At 45.4% G+C, this 12,987-nt stretch overlaps 1 protein-coding gene across 1 annotated transcript; it reads right to left on the bottom strand.

Moving 5' to 3' along the window:
* Positions 1-485: 485 nt before the first annotated feature.
* Positions 486-7,234, bottom strand: LOC109295401 (acidic mammalian chitinase-like). The gene is made up of 11 exons (XM_019514262.1): positions 7,086-7,234; positions 6,398-6,427; positions 6,062-6,263; positions 5,651-5,707; positions 5,028-5,193; positions 4,248-4,372; positions 3,360-3,483; positions 3,053-3,238; positions 2,141-2,260; positions 1,380-1,521; positions 486-840 (listed from the first exon to the last, which is right to left on the bottom strand). Exons 1-11 carry the CDS (start codon positions 7,219-7,221, stop codon positions 539-541), a joined length of 1,590 nt encoding a protein of 529 aa, XP_019369807.1. The 5' UTR covers positions 7,222-7,234; the 3' UTR covers positions 486-538.
* Positions 7,235-12,987: the final 5,753 nt, after the last annotated feature.

Below are 12,987 nucleotides of genomic sequence, written 5' to 3' on the forward strand. Positions count from 1 at the left end.
GATGAAATGGTAACCACATGACTCCTCTGGATGCTGTTGGCTATAGTGTGACCTAATCATGCTAGCTTGGTGGTTGATGGTCATCTAGGCTCAGAGCTTGGATGACCCATTTTATTGGTGGGGAGTCTTTGAATTGGTGTCCAGAATAGGCAGGGAGAGCACAATAATGACTCTGAATCTCACTGAAGTCAGAAGTCCCAGCTCTTGGGCCAGTGCTCTATCCCTTAGCTCATACTGCCACTCATAAAGCACCCATCAGACTCCTTTCTCAGGAAAGGACATGCGTTCCTACTTTCATATCAGCTCCTGTATCTACACTTCCTTTGCAAACACTATTTGCAAAGCTGTTAGGAGAATGGCTGCCCACTCTGAGAGTTGGGTTTGAATCCTGGGGCTACTCACTCACCTCAGTGCACCCCATCTATGAATATTCAGTAAGAGAGAGAGACCATTTTAATGCAATGCACCTTTATTTATGATGCTCTTGACTACATTGTTGGTATCTATTGGGTGGAAGTGGGTCAAGTGGCTGATCTGTTCATGCCCAGTTGCAGCAGGAGCAGCTGGTGTCGAAGACCAGGCCAGTCGCACAGCGCTCTTGGAAGGTCCTTCCATTCACGCAGTTGTAGAAGCTGTTCTTATCGGTGGGATCTGGGTAGAGGCCACTGGCCTTGCCAGCACAGAAGTTGCTGTTGCCACCGCTTGGGCTGCCACCAGAGCTTGGCTTTTCACTAGAGCTTGGTTTGCTACCAGAGCTGGAAGCAGGGGCAGGGGCAGCTGTGGCTGGCTTGGCTGGCTGGTTAGCAGCAGTGCCAAGAGTGGTGGCTGGAACCTTGCAGTCTGGAAGAAGCAAATGCAAAGGACAGGGATTAAAATGTGCCGATTTCTAAGCTCGAGGCGATGCTGATAGGAGAGGGTTGGTGGAGGGCAGGGCAGGAGCTGAACGGACTTGCTTGGAGAAGTGATCTGTGCCCAAGGGAAAGAAGTGCAAAGGTGCATGTGGTAAGTGTGTGGGCCGGGAGGGAGGGAGGCATCATGGGCAGAACCAAGAAGCACCAAACAAGATACGAGGGCAGTAAGTGGGCAGAGAGCAGTGCTGCAACGAGCCATAAAGGTGCAGATAAGCTAGAACATGATGCAGCAGAGCAGGAAAAGATAGGCGAGGGAGTCAGGGATGAGACTGATATCATTAGAAAGATGAGCTAGGAAAAGGCCCACGGGCTGCAGGCTTTTGAGTTGGGCGGAGGGGCCTGGTGGGTGTGAGACTGGCGGCAGAGGAGGAGGGTGCGGCAGCTGAAGCAGAAGAGGTGGGTGAGGACACGAGCTGAGGGCTGCCAGGCAGCTCGCTCCAGGCCTGGGGGCTGGGTGTGTTTACTTACTGGGGGTGGTGACTCCAAGGGCAGATTTCAAGGAATTCATCAGGGGGTATTTGCCTTCCCCACAGAACGTGCCAAGGAAGTCATCCAGGTCAATAGCCCAAACCATGGCACCTCCAAATTTGTTCTCCACCAGCCACTTAGCCTGCAAGGGACAAGTGTGCAAGACAGAGTTGTAACAGATGGTGTAAAGGTTTTTAGGTGTTTTAGGCATCCTCTGCATTCCTCCATGTTGCATGCACATCTAATTGGAAGACTGCCGTCATTGTGACCATGAGTGGTCCCTATTATAGCAGAAGGCTAAAAGCCCTCAAGCAGTGAGTGAGGGAAGAGCCAGCACAGGATCTGAACTGAAGCCTACTGCGGGCTCTGGTCGACTTCTTTTGTCTTTGGATGAGGTTCAGAGTGAACTAGAGCAATACATATGTTATGTGAATGGTGCACTTTACCCCAATACATTATTGATGTACAGTGCTGATATTCCCCAGTCTTTCCTGCCTTAGCAGAAGAACCTGTAAGGCATATAGCAGGGCTTTCTGATCACATCCAGTCCTATGAGGAATAACTAAATGGAGAGGGGACTTCCTTTATATCTCAGTGGATAATGTCCTTTCCTCCAGGTCATGGAAGAAGTAAGATGTGGGACATGTACTATTTTCCCTTGCGGGGGCTAGAATAGAAGAATCCTGGAACCCTGGAAGAAGCCTGAAATGGCAGTGAAAGCTGTTCCTGAAAACACAAAGAGGATATAGAAAATGGTTCACCTTGATGGCAAAGCTCTTAGGGTTGTCATAGCCGATCCACTGATTTCCTTTGTAGGCGTACGGGACCTCCTGAGGACCGTTCCACACTGTGGTAGCCCCACTTTTCAGGAACTGGCAGACCTGGGACATAAAAAGTGCTCGTTAAAGTGATCTGGAGTCCTGTAGCAGACCATTAATACAGCTCCTGACGCATTCTCGATTGACCCTGGCCTGTCTGGCCCAAGACACGTTCCTCCGACAAGGTCTGGTTTCCATGATAAGGAATGATCAGAGACGTCAGCGGCAAATATCATCGTGACTGTAGGAAGCCATCATGAGTCAGAATGCAACATCACTAGTATTGCATTTGATGTCTCAAAAACTGCTAGCCCTGTTTTTTCCACCCCACCCAGTGTTTGGATACCTCAATCAATGGGCTTTGTCCCTTAGGAAATAGCTCCATAGTTCCGTATAGTCTTTGTTGTGTGCATCAAGATTGGACATTACTATTATTATTATGTATTATTTGCACTAAAGCAATATCTAGAATCCGCAGCCATGGATCAGGTCCCCCCTGTGTGCTGGACTTACTGGCTGCATCTACCTGTTGCCATACAGTGACGTTGTTACTGCGCCACGCTTTGGTACTTCCTTTTGGCGACATGTAGATGTGCCTGCAGACAACAGAAAGGTGCCCCCTGTCCCAGACAACTTCCCAGCATAAGCAGTTTCATCCTGGCTCCACACCAAGGGGGATTGCCAGGCCCCTGTGAAAATGGTCTGAATGCCTCAGAATCAAGACCCCGCAGGGTAGCTTGGTTTTGCCTCCGGTTTCCAGGGCTCAGGCAGGTTGTAAAACATCCTTGTGCCATTCTTTCTGGGCATCTCTACTTCTTAAAACTATTTTAGAAGCAGACGTTCAGGGAGCTTTACCTCAAAGTAGGCTAGGGTCCCGGCTGACTGGGTGTATTCTCCTGGGTTACCTGGGCCAGCAGTCGGAGCTGCCAGGCCATGGTTAGAGGGGTTGCTGAGTGTGAAGGTGCGGGCATAAGCCCCAAATCCAACCATCAGCTTCTCGGCAGGAGCACCGTTGTCCTTCCAGTAATTCATGGAGTAGTTCTAGAGGAGACAGCATGGTGAGCCAGCCAGGGAGCTGGATAGTGCCAGAGCATCCCAGCCACCAGATCCCTGCCCCAGTGGCATGAAGTGATGGCACCCTGCCTACCGTCACACTACTCACCACATTGAAGTAAATGTATGAGCCCTGGTCAGCAGGACCTGCATAGAGGGGGCTGTTCTCCCCTGTGAAGCCTTCCCAGGAGCCCCTCAGGTCGTAGGTCATCACATTGATCAGGTCCATGTACCTTTGAGGAAAAGCAAGTGACCATGGGTATCAATCTAGGGCTTTCCTTTTCCATCCATTTACCCAGCACATGGACTTCAGCATCCAGCTGACATTGTCAACCATCCCGCATGGTGTTGGGGCTCGCAAGCTGCTGTATGGCTGTCCAGCACTTCAGAGCAATGCAAAATGTGTTGCTGGATCAGAAGGGTCAGACATGTCCCTCGCATAATCGTGTGAAGCCAACAGGCTTTTGCCAAGGGGGAAAGCTAGCACAGAATTGGGCTGAGACAGTGACTGAGCCTGGGAAATCATCTGTTTTACTTTAGTGGTGAACAGTGACCATTTTTTGCATGCTGCGAAGGCAGAGAGACTTGCAAATAAGGTAACAGCAAGGGGTTGAAGTGACAGTGTGAAGTTCTTGGTTGGCGAATTCTAGCCAATGTGACCTATTAGTATCCTCCATTGAAACGATGTGTAGCATCTTCCCATTGATAAACCCCATTTATTGCTACTGTCTTCAGTCTGCAAGAGCTGGCTGGGACTCACGGTTTCATGGATTGTAAGGGGCTGGAAGGGACCTTGTAGATCATCGTGTCCAGCCCCCTGCACTAGGCAGGAAAAGACAACTGGGGTCAAGTGACCCCAGCAAGATGACTGTCTTGGCTATATGTAGTTGCAAAACACTTAATATTTTTGTCAAGTGCTTTTTATCCCTTGGCTTCTGCTGCCTCAGTTTCCCTTCTTTGGTTCCCCCTCGGTTTAGAAACTTACTGACACACTTACTTGGACATCTGAGGGATCTGATAAGCAGTTTCAATGGTGCCCACGCCAGCAGACACGGCGGCAGAGATCAGCAGCCTGGGTTTGTTGCTCTTTGTAGCCTCCGCCTCGAAAGCTTCATACATTTCCTGGAATACACAACACGTCGTTCTCGGTTCGGAGCAGAGGCCAACGGTCACCAGATTTCACACTCCAAGGGCCGTGATAAAGAGTGGAAATGTTTTGAAGGAAAAACATTACCCAACCCATTAAATATTTGTCCTCCAAGTGGATATATTTGGATACACGTTCTGCTTTCCAAAATATTACCCGAGGCACTGATTATCATAGTTCGAATAACTGACCTGCTCTCTGAGTGACTCGAAAGGACCAACGCTCTCTAGGATGGGCCCATGTCTCATACTAAAGAACCCATGAAGGAAAAATAAAGTAGAAAGATTTTAATAGATTGGAAGTTTTTTTTAAAAAAATAAACAGCATTGCTGTAAACCTGCTTTTTAGGATTCAGTATTTCCAGCATTATTAAGTATAAGAAATACATTTTTAACGGCAGGAACAAGTCAGGTTTGAATGATATAAAGTGAGCACTATCCTTCATACTGCCAAATACATTCCTGGCACTATAACAATGCTCTTTTCCTGTAAGAGGGCAGTATCCTTGCTGAAAGGCTCCATGTGTATCTGTGTACTTTAGTGTCATAGATCTTACGACCAACTATATCGCTTGCTAGCTACGATGCCCCGGTCATGGGGATGAAAGCTTGGCATATAAGAAAGGCTGACCTTCAGCAAGACAGTGAAGAGCTGCTGAGTATCAGCGGGGCTGCCTCTGTTACCAGGATATTCCCAGTCAATGTCGAGACCATCAAAGCTGTACTTGCGAAGGAAAGTGATGGCAGACTGGATGAAGGTCTGCCGGTTCTGAGCATTGGAAACCATGGTGGAAAACCTATAAATGATCAAAATGGGGATAAATGGTGACTATTGGACCTGTGAAATGGCCACAAAGGGTGATGTAGTGTGTTTCTAAATGTGTTATGAGCTCCAATAGCTGGTCCATAAGGAGGAAACCAAGCTCTTCAATGTATCCAGCTAATAAAGGTCCTATAACTCCAGCGGCAGAGGTCAGTAATAAAAGTCCCAAATTCAAATTCATCTGAAAACCCATTAGTGAAGCATATTAAGTGGTTAGGGGCTTCAGATCAGTTAACAAAGAATGAGTGCACAGAACCACTTTGCCATTTGGCTGTGACCGGCACAGCAAGGCGTCTCGTTCTTGTGCCCCTGCTCCCTAGACAACACTGCTACACGTTTTGGGGCAGGCCAGGAAGTAGGAGTCAGTGGGAAAGGGCAAGACAAAAAAGCATAGAGAAAGAATAACTTCAAACCGTCTATAGGGGCCTTACTTTTGGGTACCGAAATTCCAGCCTCCAACAGACAGCAGGGTTTTCAGGTCTGGATTGCTGCGGACAAGTGATTTTGAAATGTCATTAAAAGAATAAGAGTGAGCAAGCTCATCGTAGTTGTTACTCAGAGTCATTCAGACACAGTGGGATCATTTTTGTTCTTAGTTGCTTCCACAGGACCTCACTAAAGCCAGTGGACTTGCACAGGGATATCCGAGAGCAGATTTCTAAGTTGTAGTTACCTTCCACTTCCTGTCCTAATCTCTGGATGAGCATAAGGTTATCTTTGCATGGCTTATGTAGCAGGTTAAGCCCATCTACAAAGCTGTGAGGGATAACCCAGCCCATAGCTTCAACTGATGATCATCAGCATCGTCAGCTGAGAAACTCATCAAGCAAAATGACACTTACTAGCTCTTGAGTCCGTTGACGCCAGCGTACAAGGCCACATCATTCGGTTCGATGGTCTGGATCTGGTTGTTCTGCATGCCAGCGAAGGCATAGATAATGTGAGTACACAGGCATGGGTCAACATCTTCTGGCATGTAACGTGCAATTCCAGGCCGGTACTGGCACCAGTTGGTGAAGTAACAGACAATGTTGGTGGATGAGGCTAGAATTTGGAAGGAGAAGATCACAGCATCGGGCCTTGCTTATTAAACAAGACAAGGAAGCAGGCTGGGCGGTATGATTTAAGCTCCTGTGATTCAAACATGAAAGTACTATTAAAAAGACATCTGGACTTACCCAGCTGCAGCTGCAGCAGAACAGCCAGACCTGTCAAAGGGAAAGAGAAGCTCCATCATTCGTTGCTCAGCCATCAAGACCAGCTGATTAGGGGAGTCTGAATTTAAGACGTCTCATCTGTCGGTGACACTAGCAGTTTGGTAAGCAAGGGCAAAAGTGGGTCCATAAACTCTGATGTGGACCAATGCTTTCCTAATATAGGACGTATCCATAACTAAAACTGATGATGCTCTGGATCTTATTAGATATGGCTCTCGTTTTATTTGTTCCGCATAACCTGCACTATGATGCAGCCATTACCTCCTGGGTCCACAATAACCCAGAGTTGCCATGAGTTATGCAGGGATTTTCTTTAATAAAAAGAATAAGAATTAAAAGTAACATTTTTATTCATAGGGTGCTACCTCCTCTTCAAATCCCTCCCATCCCTTGTTGAAAAACAATGTATGACCTTGAATAGGAGTGTGATGAGTACTTATATAGGTAAGTTGTTTGAGAGATGAAAATATCTAGGGAGATGATGGGTGATGACATCTAGGGAAATACGAAATAGGTAGAGGAGATGATATAGGATGACAGAGGGACAGAAAAGGCAGGAAAAGGCAACTGTATCATGTCAGGAAATATTCTACTTCTTTAAAGACCCAGGGGGAGAAGAAAATGAGGATCTGCTGCTCCTTGTACTTACCAGTCAGAAGCAGACGTTTGCCCATTTTGGTGCCTGTGTACTGGTGCTGTGCATCGCTTGCTTTGCTTTTATAGGGCAAGTCCTGCTCCTCCTCCGCTGCACACGTGACAGCAGTGCACGTCTCCATCCTATACATTAAACAAAAAGTTAATCTGTAACTTCAGGTGGACTAAGCCAAAATAGGGACCTCATGCCGCCAACCGTCTTCTGCTCTGAATACTATCTTTATTTTCTATCAGCCCTAATCAAGGCTCCTGGATAAGTGGGCTCTGATTGAAAGGGAAGCATTGGCTATTTCCCTCGTTGCCCCAAAAGAATATTTAATCCTTTCACTGGATATTTATGGGACATACTATTATGTAAGTAAACCTTCATAACCACCAAAGGGTATGGAACAGCATGGAGTTTGCCAATGTAATGCTAGGGGTGAGACTATTATGTAATGCAGGACAAAGAGTATGCCTGGAGCTCCACAGGCCTATTTTAGAAGAGGAGAAAGAATACAGCAGCCTGGTCCTTTACTAAACTTGCTCTTTCTTTCCTTTTCCCCATTATTTAATTTGGGGCTCATTATATCAAGGGACTACAGGAATCATATATAGTCATGGAGAAGTAGGGCTGGAAGGGAGGTCCAGAGGTCATCTAGTCCTCGTCATCCCCATCCAAACCATGAGTAGAAAACTGGGGTGGGAGAGAATGACTGATATCCTGACAGCAGAACTGCTTGCCAATTCATTGAAATGGCCCCTTCTGGTGGAAACCTGCTGATTTTAACCAAATTTAATTTGAAAATGATATGGGGGAAGAACAAGCAGGTTGGCTTGATTGGAATGGCAGGTTTTAATTATTTGTAATTGCAATTGGAATAAATGTTTTGATTGGTCTAAACAGGATTTCTTGAACATTTTTCCTTCCAGGAAAATTTTGGATGTTTTTGGTTTTGTCCTGCTTAGGAACAACAAATGTCAGAGTGTCCCAGAGAGCAGAAATTTTGTCGGCTCTGCTCCCCGTGCTCTCGGTGATCTTGCTTAATGGTTGCCATGCGTTTCTCTGCATGTGGGGAATTAAGCTGATGCTAACCTGGCTGTCGGGCATAGCTTCCAGTAGCATCACAGGGGCAGCTGTGAAGTGATGCCAACTTGGTGCCCTTCCTTTTGCAAAGGCCTTTGGTGACTCTGCCTTTCAAGAAAATTAAACAGGCGGGTCTTTTTGAGCAACACGACGGCTCAGTGCAGTATCACTCTTCCTAACACATCCGAAGTGGAGTTACATTTTCCATGGACACACTGGTGTTGATATAAATTGGTTTACTCTGCAGTTGGAGTGCCAAGCACGTGTGGGTATGTGGAGCACGTCTATTAAATATTTGAGCGGTCTACCTGATAGACTATAAGTAAACTATAAATGAAGTGAGTGTGACAAAGCTTCTCTGAAATGGCTTGCAGTTTACTAGTGGGCAACCCCTGTGGAGATTTTTGGGGCACTGTGTGAGGAGAGCCATACCCCAGCTTTTACCACTGGCTTGCTAACTGCTTCTCTGTTGGTAAAAGGAGAGGACAGATTATATAGCCAATGCTCCTGATGGAGCCAGACTGGGGCAAGGGAACTGTAGTCACTACTTTGTCCTTGGAAACCTCCTACTGAATGTTTCATGAACAGGCTAAGCAGAAGACCTTGAAAAAGATGAAGTTATAGTAGCAGTCATGGAATAACTTTACATAGCTCTGGTGACTAGACGCTTGTGTAGGGTGAAAATAATGGGACCTGGAGTATGATAACCAGATGGCTGTAGGTTTGCACGAGCTCATGTTTATAGAGCTGGGTATTCCCTGCTCTGTTTACATCTGATTCCCCATCTCTGCTTTTCAGGGTCACACTGTCCCCAGCATTTGAGATGGACAAAGGGTAATTCCACTCCTGGCCATGGGGAAAATATTGTGTAGGTGCATGATATCGCCATGCCATGATTGCCTTTCCAATCTCCCGTTGCAGCTTTACACAGTACAAGGTACAACTCGCTAAGGTCACCAAGGAGAGGAAACCTGAACATTGGCCCTGGTGAGGCCCCGTATGGAGGGAGTCATGGTCGCACTACACAGCAGTCATGTGTTGGTGGAAGGAAGACAGAAGGTCCATCCCTGTCCATCTGTAGCAGCGACCATATTTTCTTTTCTTTCAATCACTTTTTATGCCGTGTATTTCTCGAGCTGCTCATTTGGATGGGCAGCCGGCATTAAATCCTTGTTGTTCAGCCTTGGGAAGGTGCGCTGGGGGTGTATGCCTGTTTGTATAATAAATGGAGACACCAAATATTGGCAATTGGCAACACACCATTTGGGGTCCTATTTCCCCTTCTTGGGGATGGGCCAACTTCAAGAGCATGATTATACCTTAATCGTCTTTGGCCTAAAACATATCTTCCGGCTCTTCTAGGTACAGAAGTAAATGTGAGCACACTTTGCTCTTCTTGGTCTTATTTTACTCATCTCTAAAATGGACATTTCACTCAGCACAAAGCCATTGGAGGGCTTGAACGTATGAATGCTTGTAAGGCTCTTTGAGATCCCCAAATGGAAGCAGCTATGTGGAGGCAAAGTATTATTATTGGTAATCATAGAATAAAAGGAATGTGCTGATCATCTGCTGATACATGGACACCCTGTGCTGATTACATTTAAAATGTATGCCACACTGCTTTGGTGTAATTAAGGAGGCAGAATGTCTAGCCATTTTTCAAGCGCTGTAAGTTTTTTTTCAGACAGCTCGTAAGTGGTTTTGTGCTGCAGGAGAAAGGCAGAGAAGGCTGGACGTCTGCTGTGGGATCTGGGAAATATATTTTAATTATGGAGGACTTGACAGCAGTTCAATCAAACCATTTCCCCAGGCTACACTGGGAAAGATCAGTGGTTCATTTAACATCTATCTCCATCCTTGAAAAGTTAAAATTATAGGGCTAAACTCTGCCTTCACTCACATATATTCATCTCTCCTTGACTTCAACAGGAGTCAGTGTACACACCTATCTTTCTGTAGGTATATTCACAGCTTTCAGACTCTGCTGCCTTGTTTGCTAGACCTCAGATCTGCTTTCACAGCCCTTTTCAGAGGACATGGTTTCTTCTACACACAGAAAGACCCAACAAGGTCATCCAGGCCCATTTTCCAAATCATGGCTCTTTTCAACTTGTTCTTTTTCAAGTATGGAACCTGATATAGGGAAGGAGGAAGAGTAGGAAAAACTCCCAGGAAAAACCTTGAATTAGAAGTATTATATAATCATAAGGTTGGAAGGGACCTCAGGAGGTCATGCCATCCAACCTACTGCTCAAGGCAGGTCATCTCAGACTAAAGCATCCCATCTGGCCTTCCTATACTTTGCTTTCTGCTCATCCTCGCTTTCCGTCCATCTGATGAAATGAACTTGGGTTCAGGAAAGCTTGTGTGCTCTACATGTATCTTAGTTAGTCTATAAAGGTGCATATCTACCCTGCCTTAAACCATCCCCATCAAGTGTTTTTATAGCCTGCTCTTGAAAATTTCCAGTCCTTTGTATAATGACACTTCTGGTATTTGAAGACTGTTTTCAAACCTCCTCTCCATCTTTTTCTGCTCTAAACTAAATAGCCATAGCTCTTTCAGCCTTTCCTCATAAGTCATGTTTGCTGGGCCTTCACTTGTGTTGCTCTCTGGTGGACTCTGTCCACAGTCTTCTTGGATGGCGGGGCCCAGAACTGGACACCAGACTCCAGGTGAGGCCTCACCAATGCTGAATAGGGCAGAATCATGGGCTCGTAGAAAATGAGGGTTGAAGGGACCTCAGGAGGTCACATCTAGTCCAACCCCCTGCTCCAAGCAGGACCAGCGCCAACTGCATCATCCCAGCCAAGGCTTTGTTTAGCCTGGTCTTAAAAACCTCCAAGGATGGAGAACCCACCACCACCCTGGGTAACCTGTTCCAGTGCTTCACCACCCTCCTACTGAGAATCATTTCTCTTGATTCGCAAGTGAAACTCCTGTAAATGTAACCCACTACGCCACTGGAATGGTTGCAACAAGAGCACAGAATCGGCTCATATTCAACCCACCGTAACCACTGGGTCCTTCTCCGAAGTACTGCAGCCTAGCCCATTCTTCCCCAGTCTCCATTTGTGCATGGCAATGATCCCATCTCAAGGGCTGGGCTTTGCACTTGTCTTTGTTGAATTTCATCTGATTGATTTTGGACCATTTCTCCAGTTTATCCAGGTCATTCTAAATCCCAGCCCAGCCCTCCAAAGTGTCTGCAACTCCACACAGTACTGCAGATTGTCAGCTGCTTTGGAAATAAATTAAGGTGGAGCAGGAGGCACGGTGTGGAATATTGTATATTCCCCTCCCCAGAATGTTTGCTCTGAGTCCAAACAACACAGCAAATTTGTGAACTTCTCTGCAGAATGGCTATTGCAAAACTGTCCAACGAATACATTTGCAAGAATGTTGCTTGTACAAAAAGGCTTTGGGTTTTTGCTTTACTGAGTAACGCTGGTGTTAGAAAAGCTATGGAACCATTATCAACAAGGGAAAGACTGCTAATCTTTCTAAGACCCATAAATCGTGAGTAACTTGCTTGGTTGAACATTCCTTGCCCTTCTCCCCCAACCCTCCACTCCTCCCAAATCTCCTCCAACAAAAGTCAAAGAATGGGAAATTTCAGGCCAAAGGGAGCTCTTTTGATTCACTGTAAGTGAGGGATATGAAACTGTAAATGCAAACAGAAGCTAACAGATGCGATAAAACGGGGGTTTTCCAAGAATCCAGAATTCCGTTACCCTAAATTACAATAATAGCCCAGTATTTCAGACTCTTCCATAAAATGACAATTCTGAAATATTTCATCTTAGAAACTTCAAAACAACAGTGTCCAAACTTATCATTTCAGTAAGGTCAGAATATTTACATTTGACCTTATTTTGACTTTTATATTGAGTCAACTCTTATAATCTAATCTACCTCGACAATTTTAAATGATAAAGCTGAAACAAAACATTCTGACCTTATGAAACAAAAATGTTTCAATTTTGTCCAATAAGCATTGTCTCATGGAAACTGGTTCTGTAGGAAAAATGTCAACCAGTGCCACTTCCTGCACATTGTAAGCAGATCAGAAATCCTTTTTTTTTTTATACAGAAAAACCTTTTAATTTATGCCTATTATAGATATATACTTCCATATTTGTGTATCGGGTGGTTGACTAAGATGGCATCACGAGAGTCACACCTTAGACTGTTTTGGCCAGGCATTGATGTCAATAGAATTACAAAGGAATTAAGTGGGAAAGATTATGTGAGTCCAGCTTCCTAGGCTCTGAGGAACAGTAAGAAGACAGCCCTAGTTTTTTTCAGACCATTTTCTACGTGAAAACAGCTCCACTGGAATCAGCAGAGTGCACCAAATTACACTAGCTGGAAATCTAACCCTTCAGGTGACTATTTTTATATAATATTAACCATGCTGGGAGTGGAGGCAGGGGAATTACACAGAGCTTAATTTACAATTGCAATTGCACACAAAGATTGGTTAACACATGCATTTCAGCTCAAGCAGCTGCTCTTGAACTTTTCTGAAAATCTGCCCCAATATTTCATCTTTCTCTGCAGCATCATTCCTGTAAGCAGAATACTTTGTCAAAAATAGCAGACAACACTAATCAGCCAGTGCCTAGGATCAGCTGGCTGATGCTGATTCAGTTAATTGTTAGAAATACCATTTTCTTAAAGGCTTCTGAGAGTTTGGATATAACCTGAAGTTCACAAAGAGTCAGTCAGAGTATAATGAATAAGTGTGTACACTGAATGCTTTCACTAGTAATGACACTGATTTGTGAATGATTTCCAAATGAAATAACAACAACAAAATCAGCTG

This window comes from Gavialis gangeticus, unplaced genomic scaffold (assembly GCF_001723915.1).
Source record: "Gavialis gangeticus isolate Ggan-Ray unplaced genomic scaffold, GavGan_comp1, whole genome shotgun sequence".
Classification (NCBI taxonomy): Eukaryota; Metazoa; Chordata; order Crocodylia; family Gavialidae; genus Gavialis; species Gavialis gangeticus.